At 40.9% G+C, this 23305-nt stretch overlaps 2 protein-coding genes across 5 annotated transcripts in view; one reads left to right on the top strand and one right to left on the bottom strand.

Annotated features, from left to right (window-relative positions):
• Positions 1-15681, bottom strand: part of PSME3IP1 (proteasome activator subunit 3 interacting protein 1) — a 35414-nt gene extending 19733 nt beyond the window's left edge. The window contains exons 1-5 of one of the 4 annotated variants that reach the window (XM_040253932.1): positions 15445-15662; positions 5382-5498; positions 4946-5083; positions 4351-4449; positions 3825-3946 (exon numbers count right to left, since the gene is read on the bottom strand). In XM_040253932.1, coding sequence (XP_040109866.1) covers positions 3825-3946; positions 4351-4449; positions 4946-5072 — 348 coding nt within the window. In that variant the 5' untranslated portion in view covers positions 5073-5083; positions 5382-5498; positions 15445-15662. Of the gene's footprint in view, positions 1-3824; positions 3947-4350; positions 4450-4945; positions 5084-5381; positions 5499-14686; positions 14786-15444 lie in introns of those variants that run through there. The other 3 variants (XM_040253933.1, XM_040253931.1, XM_040253934.1) reach the window with 3 other exon arrangements.
• A 235-nt stretch (positions 15682-15916) lies between these two features.
• The window catches only part of RSPRY1 (ring finger and SPRY domain containing 1), a 36964-nt gene continuing 29575 nt past the window's right edge, over positions 15917-23305 (top strand). The window contains exon 1 of the mRNA XM_040253928.1: positions 15917-16048. The gene's annotated coding sequence lies outside the window, so the exon portion shown is untranslated. The remainder of the gene's footprint in view (positions 16049-23305) is intronic.

Genomic DNA, 23305 nt, shown 5'->3' with positions numbered 1-23305 from the left:
AACTCCTATTCTGTGGGTGTAAGACAACATCAGAATCATCTTAAGGCTCATTTAAAAAACAGGGTCCCTCCCCTGTCCCAAACCTACTTACTGAATGAGGACTTCCAAAGGCCCAGGAACCTGTATTAAACACTCTGAGGGTGATTTTAATGAGAAACCCCTGTGCATAGACAACACAACACAAGGACTGAAAAGCTGCTTAAAAGCATAAAACAACCAGTTCATTTGTTACATACTGTTTTCAAGCTTGATGTCAATCTATGCCTCCCAAGGTTTGTCAATTTCTTTTGTTCTCTTCACCAACCGCCTCCTCTCCTTCCCTTTCATGCTCTCTCTCAATGTATTAGTCAATAAATAAGTACTGGAACATGGTGCAATCCCTTACTTAAGATGAGGTGGTGCCTTGCTGGAACAACAGCGACATCTAGTGCTCAAGATATCCAAGACGTATGTATTATCAGCCCAGAGGAGTGGAGGTGGGACTACACGGTCTAAGCTATGCCTGTATGTTTGAACAATGGAAAAACTGGGTACCAGAAATTAGGAAATTTTAATTTCTAATTCTAGTGTCTAATTTTCAGAGGCTCAATTCTTCTGGGAACCAGTTATCTTAAACATTTGTAATATTCAATAGGGATTATACTTTATACTCAGCATTATTCTGAGTTTCATCTATTTAATGTTTTTAAGGTAATCATGGAAACTGATATATTAATACTAAATGTTCATTTTTTTTTTAAGAATAAAAATGAAATAGAAATTTCATCTTTTTAGTACAGAATATCAAAATCCATGAGCATGCTGTGATTTTTACCTACAACTCCACCATAAAGGATAGAAACTTTCAAGTACAACAGAAAAAATTTAACAAAATCACACATTTATAATACCAAGACAAAGACAAAAAACAACATTTAACTTTTTATTCTTCTTAAGTGAAGAAAAGCTCTCAACCTCTTTTTTGGTGGGCAGGTAGGGAGGTGTTAATATTTTTGATCCACATTCAAGGCCCAAGTCCTTTTTCCCCCTTAAGACCCTCCCCTCCTAAAATGTTTTAAATATACAAATACATTTCAAAGTCTCAAGGAATAGACTACACGAAGCAGTTTTTAAAAGGTCACATCGTATTTGAACACACATATTAATAAATACTGTTCTAACGTAAAGAAAACAAAAGTTCTGTTTATACTGGCACAAACTGCAGCTTACTTGTATTCACAAGTATCACATTATGAAATATATCTTATACCAACCAAGCAAAACCAAGAACCATCTCCTGATTTAGAGCTTTAATAAACAGATGTCTAAACCTCAATTCCTACCTCAACATGTCTCTGGCTACATGCATGCTTGGGATTAGCACATTATACATCAGTGGGTTGGAAGGCTTTGTTTCAGTTTTTCTAGACAGAACTTTCCAAGTCTCCAATAAAAACCACTAATTACCCTGGAGCCTCTTCAATGTTGTACTGCAATGTTATCAGGACAGAAAAGTTTCTTTTGCCTCACGGCTGCCCTGTTCATCCTTCCCTTTGAACTGAAAACCCAAGGGCCTCTCATACTCATACCACACCAACAATACTCTCCAGAATGTGGCCTTGGGAGACACTGTCTTATTTGCTTGCCTGCCAAATTAAGCAAAAACAAGACGTAATTCAAGTGAAAATGTATTTTTTCCTTAGAGGTAAAAGGTGGATGCCTGAAACAATGCAGTACATATACCTGCCCATCTCTGCAAACATCAATGCATAATACCATCCTGGGGTCATGACACAATAGAGCGGGGGAGGGAAGCTTCAGAAGAATCAACCTCAATTCTACAGTTGGGATGGAGGTGTGACTTTTCTATCAAGTTCTATCTTAGTGTTATACCAGAATTCCACTTGGAAAACAGAGACTGGAAGCCATGTTTTTCACTACCTGTTCAGAGCACATTTTGTGGCAGCATGTTGCTACCTTATCTCAATCACCGTCAGTACCTTGTCTTTAACCAAATTCCTGGCAATCTGTTCACATTTTCTCCTACATAACTCTTTAATGGGACCCACTGCACACACTCTGCAAAAAAAAATACCAACTAGTGCATACACACTGGAGAAGGCAATGGCACCCCACTCCAGTACTCTTGCCTCGAAAATCGCATTGACGGAGGAGCCTGGTAGGCTGCAGTCCATGGGGTCGCCAAGAGTCGGACACGACTGAGCGACTTCACTTTCACGCATTGGAGAAGGAAATGGCAACCCACTCCAGTATTCTTGCCTAGAGAATCCTAGGGATGGGGGAGCCTGGTGGGCTGCCGTCTATGGGGTCGCACAGAGTCGGACACGACTGGAGCGACTTAGCAGTAGCAGCAGCAGTGCATACACACAGTCATAGCAACAATTTTAGAGGTTAAAAAGCCTGTTACCACACTAGTGAGGTTATTCAACATATAAGCTTGAAATACTCAAATAAGCTTTCTCACAGGAGGAAGTCACTAAGGTGGCCTTTTTAACCTCTTCTATGAGTCATTCATTAATTTCTTCACACATACTAAGAACCTACTATATACGAAGCACTGGAGAAATCAGTGGTGATCAAGTCTTTCTTCTTATGGTACTTACTTTATATTCCAGCACTAAAGAGGCAAACAAACCTGTAAGTATATAAATTTTTTCAGGTAGTGACATACTATTTTTAAAAATGACATTACAGTCAGTGATGGGGGTGGCTGCAACTTTAGATGGAGTGCTTAGGGAAGATCTCTGTGAGGAAGGGAGCTGAGACCCAAGTGTCATGAAATGCAAGCCCTGTAAAATTTGAGGGCAGAGCATTCCAGGCTGAGGAAATAGCAAATACAAATGCCTTGAAATGGAATCACAGAGCTCAGTATGAGAACATAAAGACAGGCAGTAAGCTGGAGTGTGGTAAACAAGAACAAGAGTAGTTCAAGATACAACAGGGAGGTGAGTTGGCCTAAATCATGCAGACCCTTGTAGGACCTGATTAAGAATGCAGATTTTAAGTCTAAATGCATCAGGAAGCCACTAGTGTTTGAAACAGGAAAGTTATATGATCCCACGTTTTCAAAAGTTCCCCAGACTATCGTCTAGAGAATGGACTGGGAGGGAGAACAGAAGCAGAGACAATCAGATGGTCACATAGTCCAGAGAAGGTCTACGACGACTGCAGTGGCAACAGAGACAGCAAGAGCTGGAAGATTTGAAGTACATTTTGGAGGTAGTTTGGCAGATGACACAAAAAGAAGAGATTTGGAGGGAGGTAATGTAGTGAAGGTAGGACTAGTGAGGCGTGGAACTGAGAATTTTGATTCAGCCAAGTTACATTTGGGATGCCTAGTAAGACATGCAAGTGGATGCCAGAAAGGTAACAGTGAGCCAAAGCAAAGTCCTCTTGGCTGCTCTCCCTACCTCTCTGTGGAGACAGACCAGGCTGTATCTGTAGGGAAGGTCTGAGGACACAGGAGGGTTGCTAAAAATTTCCTTTAAAAAACCTAGAAGCCAGTTTCTCCCCTGGATGAGGTTTACTGCATCGCCCATCTGTTTCAGAGTCTAATCTCACAAGGCAAGAATACTGTGGTACTGACCATTAGGATTTAGGCCTTTAGTTAATCCTGAAGGATCTGGACTTTTGATTGCAACAGACTCTTGCACGCAACATAACTCTACGTATCGCTGCCAGTTATTCAGCATCACAGGAACATCACAGTTGAAAGGGAACTTAAAGATGACCAGGCAGAAGACCCTCATTCTATAATGAAAAAACTGAAATGCATAGATGTTGATGAGAAACCTTATAGATTCCTAGCAAAGTACAAAGGATATTCTGTATTCCTTCAGTTCTTTCAGTTCTTCTTCTCTTCGCTGTTTTTCTATTAGTTCTTGCTGCCGAGAAACCTCATCAAGGAAGTTGGTCTCATCTTCGTCTAAGCCTCTTACCATGTTTTCTGAGGAAATAATTAAACAAGGAACACTTAAAGCAGGCTAAAGGGAAAATATAGTCATGATTTTTCCTTGTCCTATTTTTTAATAAACAGCAGACTGTTCAGGGGATTAGAAGAAAGAATTTGTAAACACCAAAGCTTTTGGATAGATAACATGGCATAAAATCAAAGCATCTCTCCCATTACTAGATGTTAGCATAAAATTAAAATGGGTATACTGAGTTCTAAGCAAAAATTTTCAATGTGGTCTAGATGGTAGAAAGCTGTCTCTTTTCCACCAAATGAGCACCTAGAGACTAGATAATCAAGACAATTTCATGGCTGGTTAGAAAAAGTGTTGCACAAGGCAAAAGTGCACCAAAAAGGCCCCGCAGAGTCCCTCAGACGCTGTTTTTTCTGAAGCTTACTGAATTTGAACTGTTCTTCATACTCCTGCTGCTTCCTGTCTTTCTGTTCTTGTAGCCTTTCATACAGAGACCGAGGGTCATAAACCTCCTCTGGGCATTCTGAAAGAAAAGGGAGGGGGAAAAAATACATACTTTACAATCCGTTCATATTATTTTGGAATCACAAAGGATTTAAAGATAAAGTCAAGTCTCTGCATGATCTGAGGGCAAAGAACACAAAAATAGCACAAAGTTCACAGCTTCCCTCTAGACCTCAGACAGGAGCCAACAGTTCTCAAAGCCAACTGTGAGTGTGAACAGGGCCCATGGACTGAGACAGCTAACTGGATGACGGATCCACCCAAAACAAACCCTGCATGGTAGCAGCACTCTCAGCTATTCAGATTCTGGATCTGAATAGATAGAAGACCAGTGGAATCTTCTGGAATAGAGTGTGGTAGAGTGGAAAGGGCATGGAGGAGCAGATCCTGGTCTGCTCTCAGCTATGGAGACCTTACACAGGTCCCTTCACCCCCTCAGCCTCAGTTCTTCTACTCTAGAGTGATGTTAATAGCCTGCAGGGTTGTGAGGATTAAAGATCTGTGAGCCTATATACCTTCTGGATCTTCAGGTTTTCGAACTTTTTCCCATTCTTCTTGTCTCCTTTTGCGCCGTTCATCTAGCTCTGCCTCAGATACAAACCTCTTTTTGATAACAAGGTTACCATCATCCCCTCCATCCATAATGGAACAGTCTAAAAAACAAACCAACAAAATATTTCAAGTGAGAGCTGTAATTAAAATTCTGAAGAGAAACAAGGAGATTGACCTCTGTTTCCCCCAAGCAATGGACTACCTCAAAACTTCCTTCAGCCTTGAACTGATAAATCCTCAAGTAGTTTAACTCATAAGTCACTGACAGGATTACATTTTCTTAATGTATTATGTAGTTTTATCAACATCTACGTTTATCTACAAAGTCAGCAAGAGGACCTGGAAGGTGATGAATGGTGGAGCTGAGAATCAGCTGAGGGCAAAAATTTATACTCTTACCCACTTAATCATACCCCTCCCCAGAAACCAGGGATCTTCCTTAAGAAGGACATGTCAATTTCAGCTTTCTTCTTATATCAAATTCCAGTGCTGAGAATGTTCATGGAACATCTTCCTCTAAGTGAAGACGAAAATGGAAACGGAGGAAATAAATCCAAACATGCAGAAGAATAGTCTTTGCCTAAAATCTACTGTTGAAGTTTAGTACATCGTAACAAATTTACTAGAAAGAAAACCGAATCAATGGACACAAGTTGTTGCTCCTACCTAAAGCCCACAACCCTGGACATTTCTGACTTAGCATTACTCAGTGTCTCCAGCCAAAGGCCTATTACAGAGAGAGAATTGTTCCGTCTCTGTGACCATGACAAAAATTCCTCAAGTTTTGCAGAACGACCTCTTATGGAACAAGGGCGAACATTTTCTTAAATGTTTCTGGCAGAGAAAACATCAAAGATGTAGAACTTTAAAGGATGGGAAAGACAATTTAGACTCTCACTGTCCTCTTTCTCGGCTGTAGCTCTCCTTTCTCATCCTATATCGGCTGTCTGGTTTCCTCCTCTCACCCTTATTTACTGGGAAATAATTCAGAATGTGATGGGTCCTCATAGCCCACCTCAAACAATTCTCCATCTGGCAACAGAACCCACCATTCATACCCAGGAGATTTTCATCCAACCCATATTTTAAAACTGCGCTCCCTTCAGGCAGCTGACTCTCTCTCTAAGCAGATCTGACTAGCACGATAGCTATTCCTTAAACTGAACTGAAATCTCTCTTCCTATAAATTCCACAGATAGGTTAAATACACTGGGACTACACAAAAGAAGCCAAATCCCTTTTTCAACACAACAATGCTTCAGCTGTTTGAAAACAACTCCCATTTTCCTAATTTGTCATTTTTCTAGGTCAAGCATTCCTAGTTCCTTTAATCTTATAAAAACATGAAAAAACTGTCTCAAAACAGTGAACTTAAACTGTTATGATTTAAACCTGGTAAAGCAATATTAGGATATGGTAATACAACTGGCATGCCATTGAATCCATCTCTTTACTCTTATTACACTTGAAAAAATAAAAAATATATAAGTACTGAAAGAACTTTTCTTACAGTTCAAAATAAAAATCTTGAATCTTACATGCTTCCATCTAAGTAAGAATTCAGACTCAAGATTTATTCTTATAATGCAAAACTAAGGAAGTAAAGCCATCTATTTAATTTTCATAGCCTGTTGAGTTTTTGGATAAAGAAGAATTCATTTGACTTAAAAAAAAAAAAAAGAATTTTACTTTAAAAAATAATTCATTTGACTTTTAAAAAAATCCCTGAAACTCAAGGGTCAGAGCCTTTAAGATACATGTAAACAAAGGTTTGAATTTGAAATAGAAACTCTTAGAGAATAAGAATTTTCCCAACATTTATCAATTACTTTTGGAAAAAGATAAATTTATGCGATTCCAAGACATTCTTACTCTCCTTTTCATCTTTTTCTCAAGTGTTAGAACTGAACTTTTACCCAAAGAGTTCGGCCTGTGCTATTTCCCCATCTTTCCCACGTAGCACTGAATCAAGAATCACGGATGGTCAATGAAAAAGAAAACAAGGCAGAAGCACGCTTTAAAAAGGAAATTTAAAGACAACGGGTTTATAATTTGACAGAAAAAAATTCTAATTCTTTCAATGGGTTGGTTTCCTGAGAAAAGTCACACTGTCAAAACTAATGAGCACTTGTAAAAATCTGTTCTTTAAACCTAACCCGACATTCCCTCATTCCCAAAATAAAGCTAGATGGCCATGCCTAATTATAAAACATTTCTGTGAATTTAAAAGGACCAACACTAAACACAGACTGCTTCATCCATCTCTTTTTTCAATTTGCACATCTCCTATAGGTCCTCATTCCCTGGCACCCTTCTTGCCTGGAATGCCACCAGTGGCCCTCTGGTTAATGAATTTTCTATATTAGGAGAGATCAAAGGACAGAAAATGTTTATGAACAAGTTCTTCTCCAGAAATATTCAAAACTTCCCCATCAATAAATACTGCCAAGAAGCCAGCTTAACTTCAGACACTTTTCATGACAACCTAATCTAATTCAACCAACATATAACATATACCTTTTGTTGCAGTCTCCTTACAGGAGGGAAAACAGGTAATGATGAGTATAGATTCTGAGATCAACAGACCTTGGTTCTGCCATTTGTAAGTTGTATGATTTTGGGCAAGTCATTTAACTCATCTAAGGCTTAGTTTCCTAATCCACAGATTGCACTCATCAATACTGCACAACATAAAGCTTTTGTGAGATAAACTAGATAATTCATGTAAAGTACTTAGCACAGTGTTTGGGACCTGCTTAAAAATACTTTAAAAGGTCTGTCATTACTGCAAAGAGCTATGCTGAGCTCTGGTTATGGGAGTGAGAGAAATATACTACCCTATGCTCAAGGAGTGTAGGAGAAATAAATCAGTGACATAAGCAACCACGACAAGTGAAGTGGGAGTGAGACCAGATGAAACAGGGAAATCAGGAAAAGCTTCCATGTATACGTTATTTGGTAGTTCTATAATTCCCCTTTACCATAGTTATTTTATTGTTTAATTCAATTTAAATTAACTCAACATCAGGCTGAATGCTGAACCTATGTCCAGCATTGTGCAAATTATATGGGGGTGCATAAAGAAAATAAACTTTAAAGAGCTAGTACTAGTTCCTAACAGGTAAACAGTGTATGTAATGAACTACCAAAGTAAACGGTACAGCTAAGAGGCAGTAATGAAGGGCACAAATAGGGATCAACCCAGTTTCCCAAGCTGAAAACCTGGACATATACTTAAGACTCCTTTTTCCTTATTCCCTTATATCCCACTAGTCACCAAGTTCTGTTGTTTCTACTTCACAATGATCTCTCTTTAATTCATCCTTTCTTTTCTAATCTCTTCTTTTCAGGGCCTCATCTTGCATAAACTACTCTAAGAGCATTCTATTAAGACTTTCTGTTTCTCCTCTGGCCCCCATTCCAGCTATTTCTAATTCCACTATAGCATTTATTCATTGTGTTTTATCACTTAGGACTATTCCAACAGCTCTTTGTATCCACAGTGCTTATTAGCACAGTGTCTGGCATATATTAAGCATATAAGAAACACTTACTGGATAAACCAACCAGGAAGAGAATTTGAAGAATTTAAGCAGAGAGGAATGTTCTCACATACATATTCTTAGATACTGTCCAATGTAAATTACAGAAAATAACAGTCATCAAATAAGCATTCACTAACATGTCTTTGTCCCATAGGGAATTCTATTCAAACATCATACAACTTGTGCAATAGGAAACATAGGACCAAAGATTTCATCACCTTACTATAGTAGATAACTGACATCTTCAAGAATAACTCTTGCTACTTTCCTTTTAATTTCAGCTAACTAAAACAAAACGATCTCTTACTAAAAATTTCTTAGACAAAGCATTTTTCTCTGAAGAGTCCAACATTCACTAGCTGTTTATTTTGCAAAAGAAAGGTGATTTCTACCCTCAACTTATTTACCTTCTTCCAGAAGTAGAGAAATCAGAAACTAAAGTGTTTATTTCTAATTCCTATAGCTTACCTAACTTTTCACAAGTCTCTTATTTTCCTCTTTTGTTAGAATAATTAAAAACAAAACACAAATAAACAAAGGCCCAGGGGTCTGGGGATTTAATAATAAAAATTCATTTAGGGATGAAGAAGATTTACGTTGAGAATGCTTATTTTGTCCTTATTGTATTTAATTTTAGAAAGAATAACTGTGCCAACTTTTCTTTACTCTCATAGCATTTTTTATAGTGATTTAAGTTCAATTATCAACAGTATTTTTAAAAGGATTATATAAGTCCTTCAAATAGAGAATTCATGGAAATCCAAAACCATACCAAAATCACTTCGTCCCAATTTAAGTTTCAAACTGATGCAAATTTTCAAATTCACGTGACAGCCAAACGTTCTTATATTTCAAGCTGAAATAAATGTTAAACACTGCACTAGTGTGTACTGGAGATTGTAGTATTTAATTTCCAGTTTGGTGAGACAGAATGGGTTTATGCACAGCATGCTATATAAATTTCAAGAAACAAAACTGCTCCCAAGATAACTGCCATTGCTGACATGAAAATTATTTCATTTAGCTCATGCCATGATGCAAGTAAATGAGATCTGCTTTCCTCTGGAATTGAATTTTGTGATGTCAGACTACTTAAGTGTTTACATCACTGGCCACCATACCCTCCTAACTTCTAACATTAGATACACTGTACTTGTAAAAATACACCAGGGCAGATCAGATCTCTGTGTCACAATGTTCTAACATTTCTCCAAAGGGAGCAAAAACAATAGGCCAATCCACGTTTTTTCTGTTAGTAAATATACTTAAGTATTGCTCTTCCAACATTATCCTGATGTTCAAGTCACGTGACATTTTAAAATGTAGGACAGAAACTAAGAGGAATTTGGCAAACTAAAAATCATTCTAGAAAAGACTGCTTTCTGGCCAGAAGGCACTTCTATCAAGCTACAGTAACTTAAGTCAAGCCAACTTTCCCTATAAAACTTCAGAGCATGACAACTACTAACAGAGAACAGTCTGTTAGCACTTATTACTAGAAAAAGTAATTCTCACTCTTCTAACACTGAGGTTTATTTAACCTACTCCACTAGCAAAGAAGACTGCTGCTACTGCTGCTGCTAAGTTGCTTCAGTCATGTCCGACTCTGTACAACCCCACAGACGGCAGCCCACCAGGCTCCCCCGTCCCTGGGATTCTCCAGACAAGAACACTGGAGTGGGTTGCCATTTCCTTCTCCAATCCATGAAAGTGAAAAGGGAAAGTGAAGTCACTGAGTCGTGTCCAACTCTCAGCAACCCCACGGACTGCAGCCCACCAGGCTCCCCTGTCCATGGGATCCTCCAGGCAAGAGTACTGGAGTGGGGTGCCACTGCCTTCTCCGAGCAAAGAGGACTAAAAAAATCTAAAAATGAGGGCACAGCATTAGTAAATGCAATTCATATGTACAATGTTTACTATAAACAGCAATTTGAAGTAACCTCCTCTTTTTGCAAGACATCTAGAAAACACATGCCATGTATTTTTCCAGAGCATAAGAACAATTTCATATGTACATATACCTTGAATTTATCTACCGATAGATACACTGGAAGAAAAAAAGATAACAATATTGGTTCCCTTAGCTGATCCTCAACTCCCCTCATCCGTGCCTCTCAAGAGTGTAAGCACTTCCCTCACTATATGTAATTCTAATATGAGCTATATTTTTTACACACAGTGATTCTTAAATGCGAACCAACTACTTTATCTAAAACTCAAAGGGAAAAAATAGTATCTGTTTCAAAGCTGGAGAAAAATCTGGCCATGCTGGAATTCTGCTACACTGGTATACCTATACCCAATATGCTGCTACTGCTAAGTTACTTCAGTCGTGTCTGACTCTGTGCGACCCCATAGACGGCAGCCTACAAGGCTCCCCCATCCCTGGGATTCTCCAGGCAAGAACGCTGGAGTGGGTTGCCATTTCCTTCTCCAACTTGTGAAAGTGAAGTCGCTCAGTCGTGTCCAACCCTCAGTGACCCCATGGACTGCAGCCTACCAGGCTCCTCCATCCAGGCAATTTTCCAGGCAAGAGTACTGGAGTGGGGTGCCATACCCAACATGGTGCCTCCCTAATAGAATTCTGAGGATAGCTTTGGCTACACATTATTTTACCATCTGGGTTGGCTTTCACTTCAGTCCAGTCGCTCATTCATGTCCAACTCTCTGCGACCCCATGGACTGCAGCACGCCAGGCCTCCCCATCTATCACCAACTCCTGGAGTTTACTCAAACTCATGTTCATCGTGTAGGTGATGCCATCCAACAATTTCATCCTTTGTCATCCCCTTCTCCTCCTGCCCTCAATCTTTCCCAGCATCAGGGTCTTTTCCAATGAGTCAGTTCTTCCCATCAGGTCGCCAAACTATTGGAGTTTCAGCTTCAGCATCAGTCCTTCCATTGAATATTCAGGACTGATTTCCTTTAGGAGGGACTGGTTGGATCTCCTTGCAGTCCAAGGGACTTTCAAGAGTCTTCTCCAACACCACAGTTCAAAAGCATCCATTCTCTGGCGCTCAGCTTTCTTTATAGCCCAACTCTCACACCCATACATGACTACTGGAAAAACCATAGCTTTGACTAGATGGACCTTTGTTGGCAAAATAATTAATATACTGTCTAGGTTTGTCATAACTTTTCTTCCAACGAGCAAGCATCTTTTAATTTCACGGCTGCAGTCACCCTCTGCAGTGATTTCGGAGCCCCCAAAAATACAGTCTCTCATTGTTTCCATTTTTTCCCCATCTATTAGACACAAAGTAATGAGACCAGATGCCATGATCTTAGTTTTCTGAATGTTGAGTCTTAAGCCAACTTTTTCACTCTCCTCTTTCACTTTCATCAAGAGACTCTTTAGTTCCTTGCTTCCTGCCATAAGGGTGGTGTCATCTGCATATCTCGAGGCTATTGATATTTTTCCCAGTAATCTTGATTCCAGCTTGTGCTTCATCCAGCCTGGCATTTCGCATAATGTTCTCTGCATGTGAGTTAAATAAGCAGGGTGACAATATGCAGCCTTGACATACCCCTTTCCTGATTTGGAACCAGTCTGTTGTTTCATGTCCAGTTCTAACTGTTGTTTCTTGACCTGCATACAGATTTCTCAGGAAGCAGGTAAGGTGGTCTAGTATTCCCGTCTCTTTAAGAATTTTCCACAGTTTGTTGTGAGGATAGCTTTGACTGCATACTATCTTACCATCTGGGTGGAGTTTGGAACCTAACCCACACTAAATTATACTCTCTCCCATCCCCACCTTCCAAGCTTTATGGATCTCCTCTCCAAAACCAAATTAAGAAAAAAAAAAAAAAAGGACTTTACACCAAACATACAAGGCCCACTCATTCAGCTATATTTTTGAGGTACATCTTTACAGAGAACATCTGTGCCAGGCAGGGCTTCCCAGGTGGCTCAGTAGTAAGGAATCCGCTTGCCAATGCAAGGCTTGCAGGAGATGTGGGTTCGCCCCCGGGGTGGAGAAGGTTCCCTGGAGTAGGAAAGGGCAACCCGCTCCAGTATTCTTGCCTGGAAAACTCCATGGACAGAGAAGCCTGCTGAGCTATAGTCCATGGGGTCGCAAAGACTTGAACACAATCAAGCAGCAAGAGCACTATGTGCAAATCACAGTGCTAGGTACTAAACTGGCACTACTTTTCAGCAAATAAGGAATTTGAATTCAAAAGAAGAGATAAGGTAAGTACAGGAGCAATTTAAGGAAATGGAGAATGAGGGTAAATGCTCTAAGAGAAAAGAAATTAAGCACTAAGGAGTTCAGAAAAGGAAGACTAGAAAAAGCACTGGCGAAGCTTAACTTTGATAGCAGCTACGACACTGCTCCAATACTTTGGCCACCTGATGTGAAGAGCCAATTCATCAGAAAAGACCCTGATACTGGGAAAGACTGAAGGCAGGAGGAGAAAGGGACAACAGAGGATGAGATGGTTGAATGGCACCACCAACTCAATGGACATGAGTTTGAGCAGGCTCTGGGAGATGGTGAAGGACAGGGAAGCCTGGCGTGCTGCAGTCCAAGGGGTCACATAGAGTCAGATATGAGTAGGCAACTGAATAACAAGGATACTGCCCTGTGAAAGGTGGTGGAAGTTTTAGATAGGTGAAGAAAAATAACCTTTAACTCAAAGTTGCCTGAAAGACAAATTTCACTCCTAAAATCAAAGGGGGCTTCCATTTCCACAAATAGCAAGCTAGGTAATTGAGACCAATCCCTCACTTCTGCAACAAATAAAATGGAAGAAGTTTTTTAAAATAATTCTTAAACAAATAGAAAAGCTAACAAGACTGTAAAGAATTCGGCAAAAACCCACGACAAGGTGAAAAGCAGAAACCGAGCCCAATATTCAAACTAGTTTTCGTCCTGAGGATTTCTCTGATCTTGAAAGCTACTGTTTTGGTGCCCTTGGGAAGTAAAAGTCAAAAGCAGAGAGCCTAGGTAGCATGTATGGGGTCTGATAACCACCTCCTTCTCCATCTTAACCTGGAACCCCAAAGAACTACAGCATCAGGTAAAGGTGAACTGGTAAGAAAAAAAGCAGGAATAACGGGCAACAGAAACAGACCAAAGGACATCCAGACAGTGGAATTAACACATACAGATTACAAAACAACTATGCTTACCATGTTTAAAGAAATAAAAACCAGGCCTCAAAATTAACAGCAGAGATAAGAAACCGTTAAAGTGGCACGGCACATTTGAAAAGAAACAGAACTTCAGTGACTAAAACATGCAATAAACTAAAATCACAACAGATGAGTTTAGTAACAGATTAGAAATAATTTATGAGAGAATTCATAAAAAACAAATTATGCAGAACGTAGTATAGAAAAGTAAAAAGAGGAAAAGGCATAAAGAAGAGAGGGGGAAAGGTCTACATTAAATCAGTAAAGAAGGAAGATACACAACAGGGCAGAAACAGTACCTGAGTATAAATGACTAAGAATTTTACAGAACTTATGAAAGACACTAATCCAAAAATTTAGACGTGTAATAGACACCAAACACACCGAACAGAAACAAATCCACAGTTGCATACATCATAAGGAAAATTCAGAAAACCAAAGATGAAATAAACTGTAAAACACATGCTACAGAAAAAGCAAAACAGGTGGTATTTGAGAATGAAGACAAAGCACCGTTCAAAAGGAGATCAATAGTGAGCACACTGAAATTGCTTAATTTACCTGCCATGAAGATATAATTACACTGATTGAGTCTACAGCTGAACCATGCGTTTAAATCACTTTATTTACCAGATACATGGTTTTCAATTTCTGCAGCAGCAGCTTGATTCTAATCAAAACAGCAAGATTCTTAAACGGGAACGAGTGCTAACCAGGTAAAAGGTACTGATATAATTGTTACAACCACGAAGAATTTCCTCATGAGGGAAAGGCACCAAGACCCCTCTGAGAAAGATAACTGGGCAGCCTCAGCTTTCAGACCCTTACAAATTGTTCAGCTCAAGCTCTATTTTTAAGACTGTAAAAGCTGCCTTTATCTCTATTCAATTCCTTGTATCAAAAAGGAGTCTACACACTAATTCCTTTCAAGGCGTTCAGAAGCAGTGCTTTCCAAACCATTTTTATGGGGTCCTTGTTAACACAGCAATAAGGCAAACAGCTGAATTATCAACGAATCTTACCCAACAGCTGGTACACAAAAGGTCACTGAGAATTCTGACCGGCAGACCTGCACTTGACTTCCTCGGTCCCACTCAAGACCTGAGTCGGAGTAGCTGGGGTGGGGGGTCCGAGAATCTGCATTTTAAAAGGGCCACAGCAGCTCTTGTTTTCTGCTAGTTTCAAAACCAGTGCTAAGAAGGAATAGGTCTCCACCTTTACCGCGATGCGCTCCGGCTTTCACCTGGGCCAGCAGCTCTCAAGACCCTTCAACCTTCAGTTTTCTGCAAGACGAACACGCCAGTTTGATTTCCTTTACAAGAAAGTGCACTGAGCACAGAGACTGGTACATGGAACATAATTAACGTTTCCATCCTAAACTAATTGACTCAGAAACTCGCAACCAGGCAGGCACCCCCACACCTCCGGAGTAGCCTGGAGCCGTTCCAAGACCTCTGAGATAGAGCCCACTCCTCGCTGGATCCTGCCACCTGGCAGAAAACGAAGAGGGGAGCCGACAAGAGACCCAAAGCCCCAGGACCGCGTGAAAGGGTCGGCATCCTCCTCCACAGGACCTGGAGGCGTTCCCGCGGGCTCCCTCGGCTTCCCTCAGGCTGCGCCCCACAAGCCCCTGTTTCTGGTGACTCAGAACCCTGGGCGAGAGCGCAGACTAAGGGCAGGCCTGGCCCTAAACTTCACGTCAGACGCAGCCCCCCACCTCCTCAGCGAGGACGCTGGCGCCCGGGTCTCGCTGCCTGGCCAGGGCCCAGGCCGCACTCACCTACCAGCGTGCGGGAGGCGAGACCCCCTCACCTCGGCGGCGCCCACCCCAAAATGCCACCGCAAACGCCGCTCGCTCTTAAGAAAAAATAAAAAGAAGGAAAACAGAAAGAATGAAAGCAGGAAAACAGCCTTTGCTTTGGTATTTCTTTCTACCCTTCAGGGCTTCCTTTTCCTCACCGCCACAACAAAGTTCCGCCCCTCTTCCGGCGGTGTAACCCAATCCGTACCTCCCTTCCTCCCGCGGAGCCAGATGGAAATCCGGTGCCTTGAAAGCTAGCGGGAGAGATTTGATTGGGCCATTCACACTTCAGCAAGGGGATTGGCCAGCTCCATCCAGGAGGGCGGGCCGAGTCGTGTTGTCACGTGATATGTTTCCTGAAAGCTGATTGGATGTGAGGAAGAGGGCTTGCCACCGAGGAAGGGGCGTTTCCTAGGGGACTGAGGGAGGGCCGGGGCGGTACGAAGCGGGGGGTGGGCCCAGCACGTAATGGCAGCGCCGTGCCCTCGCGTCCATCTTTACCGCTCTCTTGGACCTGTCACAAAGGAGTCGCGCCGCAGCCGCCGCCGCCCCCTCCCTCGAGTGCGCCCGAGAGCTGGAGAAAGTCAGTGCCGCAGCCCAGCCGGGAAGCCCCTAGGAACGCGAAGCGGGGGGAGTCCCAGGGCTGGGGACGTCCGTGAGGGAGGGGAACAGCCGCCTGAATCTGCGGCGGCGAGACAGGACTGGGCTGGGGGAGATTCTGAGGAGGGGGCTGGGAGCGGGTGGCGTTGGGCAGAGCCCAGAAAACAGCCCGGAGGTTCTCTAGCGAGGCCCGTGCTTAAGGCTCCGGGAGAGGACCCTGGAAGAGGGTGTTTCCGCTTTAGGGGTTTCTTGACCGAGGAGATTTTTGGGGGTCGCCCTTCTGCGGAGGCTGAGGCCAAAGGGGCCCAGGTGAGAGGCAGGTAGCTCCTGGGAGGCTCCTGATATATAGTGGTGCTCCTCAGGGGTGACCAGGATAGAAGGGTAGATGGGAGGATGTTTGGAGAGGGTTTCCTTTTGTGGAGTTTGAGGTTTAGGTGGCAGGAGTGGCAGAAGACCATCCCTGGGGAGGCTTAGGCTTGCCTTAGGGTCAAGAAACGCCTCAGAGAGAGCGAGAAGCTAGGAGTTGGGAGCCAGAGCTAGCGGGTTTCCCTACTTCGGAGGCCCGATGTGAAAAATGAGTAAGAGCCTGGGGAGAGGGGTTTGCTGCGCGGTTCCGGGAGGAAGATCCCCCTCCCCCCGCCTCCAAACCATAGGAAAGCCCGGGTGGGAAATAGAGGGAAGCGGGAATGGCAAGCTTTTTTCCTTTGAAACATAGGAATCAGCCGTTTTTGGACACAGTGCAGGTGGAGTGGAGTGGTGGGAAGTCTGTTCCACCGACACTCCGTGCGTGACTCTTCGATCAGGCTTTTGTTCTACCTGCTACCTCAGTTTCCCTGTGTTTGGGGTCGAAGACTGAGGCAGAAATGATCCACTGAGACTCTTCAGTTCTATCCTGTATAGCTGTCTGAATGAGGTTGCTCCCCCTGGAGTGTCGTACTTTGAACTTCTAAAGGTTAGAAGAGTCTATTTAATTGACTGAAGGGAGTCCCCTGGTTGTCCAGGCCCCTTACCTGCCATCTCCTCCTCCTCAACCTCCTTGTGTCTCTTCTGTAAAATAACAGTGTGTGAAAGTGTTTTGCAGACTACAAGCTGTGTGAAAGTATTGTGATTCTGCCATCAAAGGGGTTGCCGTTGAGGAGTGAAAGTGAAGGCTCTTTCTAAACTGTGAAACAGTATGTAGATGCAAGGGATTAGCATTAATACCGTTGTTGATCACCTATGGAGTGGGGGAGCCATATTGTACTGAATGCTTCAAGGTTTCCAGCTTTTTAGGTCATATAGTCTAAACCCATGATTTCAGCTCCTGCTTAGATGGGGGTGGAGGATGGTTTTTTCCCAGAGTTTTAATTTACTTTGAACCTCTGATGATACTGCAAGAGATAGCACTATGATACACTCTTTTCCTTCAGGAATTTTTTTTTTTTTTTTCCTGACAGCTGAAATTTTCTTCCAGGTAATTTAATCTCATTATTGTAAACCACCCCTCCCTTTTCCATATATATATATTTGTGGCCTTTTTATGTACAGATAGTGAGTATCATGTTTTCTCCCTCAGTTTTGATTTTATAAATGAGACCTCCAGTTTTTCTCCATGAATATTATGCCTTCCTGTAGTCAGTCCAAACCATACATTATGAGGCACATTAGCAATGGCTTTAAAACTTTTTTCCCACAATGGTTGTTTCTGTTTTTCACCCATGTATAGTTTGCACTTCCTGGGATGACATCTTGCTTTGTAAATCCCTCTATGAGGCTATAAGTACTGTGTCCATGTATGACATTTTCCTAATTTTTGGTTAGTTGCAATTGTTCGAGCTGGTTTAACAAATATTGAGTAATTTGTGATTTTTGAAGTTTTTTTTTTTTTTTTTCTAAACAAAAAGCTGACTTGAATTTCCTGTTTTTCTAATCTTACGTTCCATGAGTCTTTTTTGAAAAAAATCCCTGTGGTGATTCTGTGAGCTTTCTGGTTCCCAAGATACACATTGTCCAGACCTGCTGCTTTAATCTGAGTCCTGCTTTTGCCATTTTCATAAACCCTTCATTATTTCTGCACTTCATGATTATTTTTACTTTATTGATTATAGGAAGTGTTCCAGCATAGTCTGTGTGGACTTTTTCTGCTTCGTCAGCAAAGTAACTTTTCACTTAGTAAAGAATCAAGGGGAAATAAAAACCTAGCGTTTTGTGTGAAAAGTGAAAGTTGCTCAGTTGTGTCCGACTCTTTGCGACCCCATGGACTGTAGCCCGTCAGGCTTCTCTGTCCATGAAATTCTCCAGGCCAGAATACTGGAGTGAGCAGCCGCCCTTCCTTCCTCCAGGGTATCTTCCTGACCCAGGGATCGAACCTGGGTCTCCCGCATTGCAGGCAGATACTTTACCTATGTTACTTAAAATTGGAAATTTTCTGTTTTGTGGTGGAATTCTTGTAAAGTAGGATGTCACAGTCATAGAGTTGCAAAAGTAAGTGAAAAGTCATTAGACACCACAAACGGGAACCACACTGGAACCAGTAATCTATTTCAAAAGAGTTATGGGGTGGGGTAGTAAACTATTTAGCTTCTCTTCAAATATTTGGGCATTTTCAAAGCATTTCCCATTGAATTTGGATAGTTTTCCTCCTGGTATTCAAATTATAAAATGGAAAAACAGAATAGTTAAGAAATAGTGAATGCCATAATTTGGGCCACAACCTTAGAAGGAGACTTTCACAACTTTGTAGGAATGCAAATGAGTGACTATGTACCCTTTGGTTTATCTGTTCAATAAGTAAACTTTTGAAATAGTTTTCTTGCCAACCTTTATGATTAGAAAAAAAGTACATATTTGTGTCTCAGTGTCCATTTTAGTAGGGAATGCTTGCTGGTTAGTATGTAAAATCATTTTTTTACTATAGATAACTATGATATATACAAGGCTAACTGAGGTAGTACCTAATAAGTAGTGGTGAACTCTTGGAAAATATTCCACTTTCTCCGTCTCTAAGCTTTGGAAAACTAAGAATGCATTTGAGACGGCAGAGGATTGATACACTCCTTAAGTTTGTTAAGGAATGAACCCTGCATGTAACTTTTTCAAGCATAATTTCATGGGTCTTATATACATCAAGTAGAAAGTTTTGAAATACCTTATTTGGCAGGTTTATTATTACCTCAGTTTAATGTTTCAGTGTTAGTTTTTTTTTTTCCTTACTCCTTGTACCTCCTAAAGAATTAAGTTTCCTTTTCTGTGCTCCTTTAATGCAATGATTCTCAGAGTATGTCTCCTACCCTGCCCTGCCTTGTTGAAAATGTGGCTCTTTTTTTTCAATTCTTATTGCTTCATAGTTGTTCATACTTACCTGCACCTAAAGACTACTTATTAATAATTTACCAGGTCACTAAACCATGATGTTCATGAACCAAGACTAGCATAACGTTGTCTCTGATACCTTGTTTTCCCAGAAGTACTGTCGTGAGACACTTGGCAGCAGCACAGAGCTTCTTACCATGTCATGTGCAGAATGGGGATCCTTTCAGTATTCAGGAAAGGTGCTTATTTGGGATTTATCATCAGTATTGTCTCAAATTGATCTTGGTTTTTCATTTTGCTTCCTCTTTTATTTGTTTTTCATTAGCGTTACCATTATGTTCATCTTTATCAACTAAGTTTATGGACTTTTGGTTAACCTTTCAACTGCACGGTCAGGGATATATGTACCAACAATATTTTGGCTTATCATTTAAGACATGAATTGTTGCAGTGCAGATCTAAATCCTTCATTCCCCTGTTGCCAAGGCTGATATATATAGTCACCTAAAAACTTGCTTATACAGATGCTTGAATGTTAACTAAGTTCCTTTTCCACTGGAAAAATGGTGGAGCGAGAGGCTTCCTTCTGGTGGACCTGACGCTGTATGCATGGGCATCTGTGGCAGGTGCTGGGTTATGGATTGGGCACTCTGTTGTCTGTGGCTGCCCTTCATCCCTTTAAGAAAAGTATGAGGGACTTTTCATCTATGCTCTGTGCCTAGCATATTAGCACTGGATTTATATTTATTGAGTGATGTGTTCTCAGCTTTTCAAAGAATACTTTTTACAGATTTTAGAATGAATTCACTTAAAATACTTACTGAGTATCTGTTAGATGGGCTACAAGTCCACGCGGTCGCAAAGAGTCAGACATACCTGAACTAACGCTTTTTCTCTTAGGTTCCAGTAGATACGCAGTCAGACACCATTTTAAGTAGATTTCATTGAGAAAGGTGTTGCTATTCATACTGTTTACTTTTTATTTGCTTTTCTTAGCAGCAAAGAGTTTTCTATAACAGAAGCATCTTTTCAGATTTGTGAATCATGTGTTTGAATGACACATCTATATGATTTCCTGTTATTTGGTCTTCTGGAGGTGAAAAATCCCCCATAGTATGGAGTATTACATTTGTTTTTCTCCTCTGAATGGCAGCTATCATTAGCACTTACCTCAGTTCTTCCTTAGCGTTTCCTTTTTGGGTCCAGGGCAAATTTTTCAGCCTTTGAGACCAGGCAGGATTATTCATTATTCCTTTTTTCCCCCCTCTCTCCTTTTTACTATCATTTGCTTTTGAAAATCCCTTACTCTGTCCTACCCTAAGTACTCCTCCAACAGTTCAACCAAAAAAATTGTCTACTTTTCCCTCAAAAATGTACTTTCTTAAGCCAACCTCAACCTCAGTGCACAAGAGAAGTATTAGAGTCATTCAGTGCTTTTTCCCAGACAACTTGAAAGTTACAGTCCAGTGGATAGGAATACCTTATGTGACTTAAACCTCAAGTGCCCAGTGCCACTGCAGACAAATAGTTTTCAACACCTGAGTGGCATGTAAAAATATCAGAGCTGCCCTTCCTTTTGGGGGAAAAGTGAAGCTCCAACCAGATATTTCACAATCTTTCCCTTCCCTTTCCTCTGAGATATCTTAGATTTTAAAGGCAAAACATGCTCTTGTTAAAATGTCCTCAGGTGGTTTCTGTTTCAGACGGCAAGTGTACTCTTGATATACAATACATCTTTCTTACCTACTTATTTTGCTACCAAATAATCTCATTGACCTCCAAGTTATACACGTTGACCTCCCATTTAAACACAGGAAAACTGTGGTCTTTGGAGTGTCCAGCAGGATATTTTAAAAGCAAATGTATGGGGTAAGCTTCCCTATCTTGATAGGGTTATACAGGTATATGCAGTAGACAGAGTTCAGCACCAACATGCTTAAGAACTGTACATTTTATGTAAATGTAACCTCAAAACTTATTGAAACCAGTTAGTGATATACATGCTGATTTTTTAAGGGGGAAGTACATAGATGCCTTTGAAATGCATCAGGAAAAAAAGGTGGATTGATGATGGATAAAGGTGTATACAGATGTGATAAAGCAAGTACAGTAAAATGTAAATAGTGGAATCCAGGTGGTGGGTATATAGGTATACACTGTAAAATCCTACTTTGCTGTATGTTTGAAATTTTTCATAATGAAATATTGAAGGAGCATAGTAAACATAACACTAGAAGCTATCCCTTGTAAATGCATTCACTGTCTTAGGAGAAAATTCCAAAACATTTTTTAAGAAGAGAAAATCATTAAGATTTCCAGTGTGTAATATATTGTTATTGTTCATGCTGTACAATTTAGCCTCTGTAGGGTGGACTGGAAAAAAGTGCTGCATTCACTATTTTGGAACAATAAGGTAAAAATGACAGCAATAGTAATTTTATGCCCAGAGTTTGGTTTTTCTTCCTTCATTTAACCAGCCTCTCCTTTCTTGGCAGCATAGTCCTGAGATTTTATTTTTCAGAGAAAAGAAAATGTTCTTAAAGTCACTAAGCTGTATTATGATTGAATTCAAGCAAATATTTGAATAGATGAATCATTGATTCCTGGACCATTTGTTAGAGAGGGTTAGACCAGTTGGCAGATGTCTCTGTGGTGAGCTGTTTATGATGGTAGAGGTCTGTATTTTGAGTACCAGCCCTCGCTGCTTTAACACTAACCTTACTGAGAGCCCAAGTTTGCCTTTTCCCCCTCTCAGAGCAGCTTTAAAATATATAAAACGGAGAATAAGTCATAAATGATACTGAAATGGAAAGAATAGCCTTTATTTTCTTTTTTTCAAAGGGGAGGATAAAAATAAATAATACTGCACTTCAGAGAAGTAGATTTGCAAAGGAAATGTTTGATTGTAATTAGGTCCTTTCAGCAAAATGGTTATGAACACAGATGATTTTAAAAGCATTACCATTTAGATGGTAAGAGAAGTATTTCTACTAAGTAGTGGCATCCAGTGCCATTTCATCTATCAGAAAATAATTTCATCCATCATGAAATCAGTTGATGGTTGCCACAGTTGCAGATCTGATAGTTATATATATTTAAATTATGTGACTAGATTTTTTTGTTTGTTTCAAAACTAACTTGACCATCTAATGCTAAGTAGTCTTACAGGTTAGGGTGAAGTATATAGATATTACAAATGTGTTGCCTTTACGTAATCTCTCCTACTGCTGCTAAGTCACTTCAGTTGTGTCCGACTCTGCAACCCCATAGACAGCAGCCCACCAGGCTCCCCCGTCCCTGGGATTCTGCAGGCAAGAACACTGGAGTGGGTTGCCATTTCCTTCTCCAGTGCATGAAAGTGAAAAGTGAAAGTGAAGTCGCTTCAGTCGTGTCCGACTCTGTGCGAGTCTTCCTCATTTTCTATCCCATGCCGTCTGTCAGCCCTTGAATAACATTACCCATAAGCAGCATACCATCTTGGTTCAGTGTGATGCTTCATAGGGGACTGTGGTGGGAAATGCAGGGGACTGCGTCATCCATGTTTTGATGTGTACTGTACATCATCCGTACTAGATGTGACTGTCTTCTGGTGGGTTTTTGACTGGCTTCTCCAAAAGAGTATATTCAAAGATAGCCTCAGTTCATTTCTCTGGGAAAGGAGAGTCACCTTTTAGACCCCAGAAGAATCACTCTTTAGTGTTCCCAGTTTGTCCCTTCACTCAGTCAGGAGGTCCTGCGTACAGACCCAGTTTCTGTGTTAGGTTCTATAGCACAGTGATTTCCAGACATGGCCACCATCGGAATCATCTGAGGAGCCTGTAAGAAAACACTTGCTTGGGCCACATCCTAGAAATTCAGATGCTGCCTATTTGGCGTAGAACCAGGACTTGGTATTTTAAGAGGCACCTAAGTGATTTTAATGCCTATCACCTTTGGGGTTGATTGTTAA

The sequence above is a fragment of the Oryx dammah genome, unplaced genomic scaffold (genome assembly GCF_014754425.2).
Source record: "Oryx dammah isolate SB20612 unplaced genomic scaffold, SCBI_Odam_1.1 HiC_scaffold_13, whole genome shotgun sequence".
NCBI classification, from domain to species: domain Eukaryota; kingdom Metazoa; phylum Chordata; class Mammalia; order Artiodactyla; family Bovidae; genus Oryx; species Oryx dammah.
Note: the sequence above shows the minus strand (reverse complement) of the source record. Positions and strands in the feature narration are given on the sequence as shown.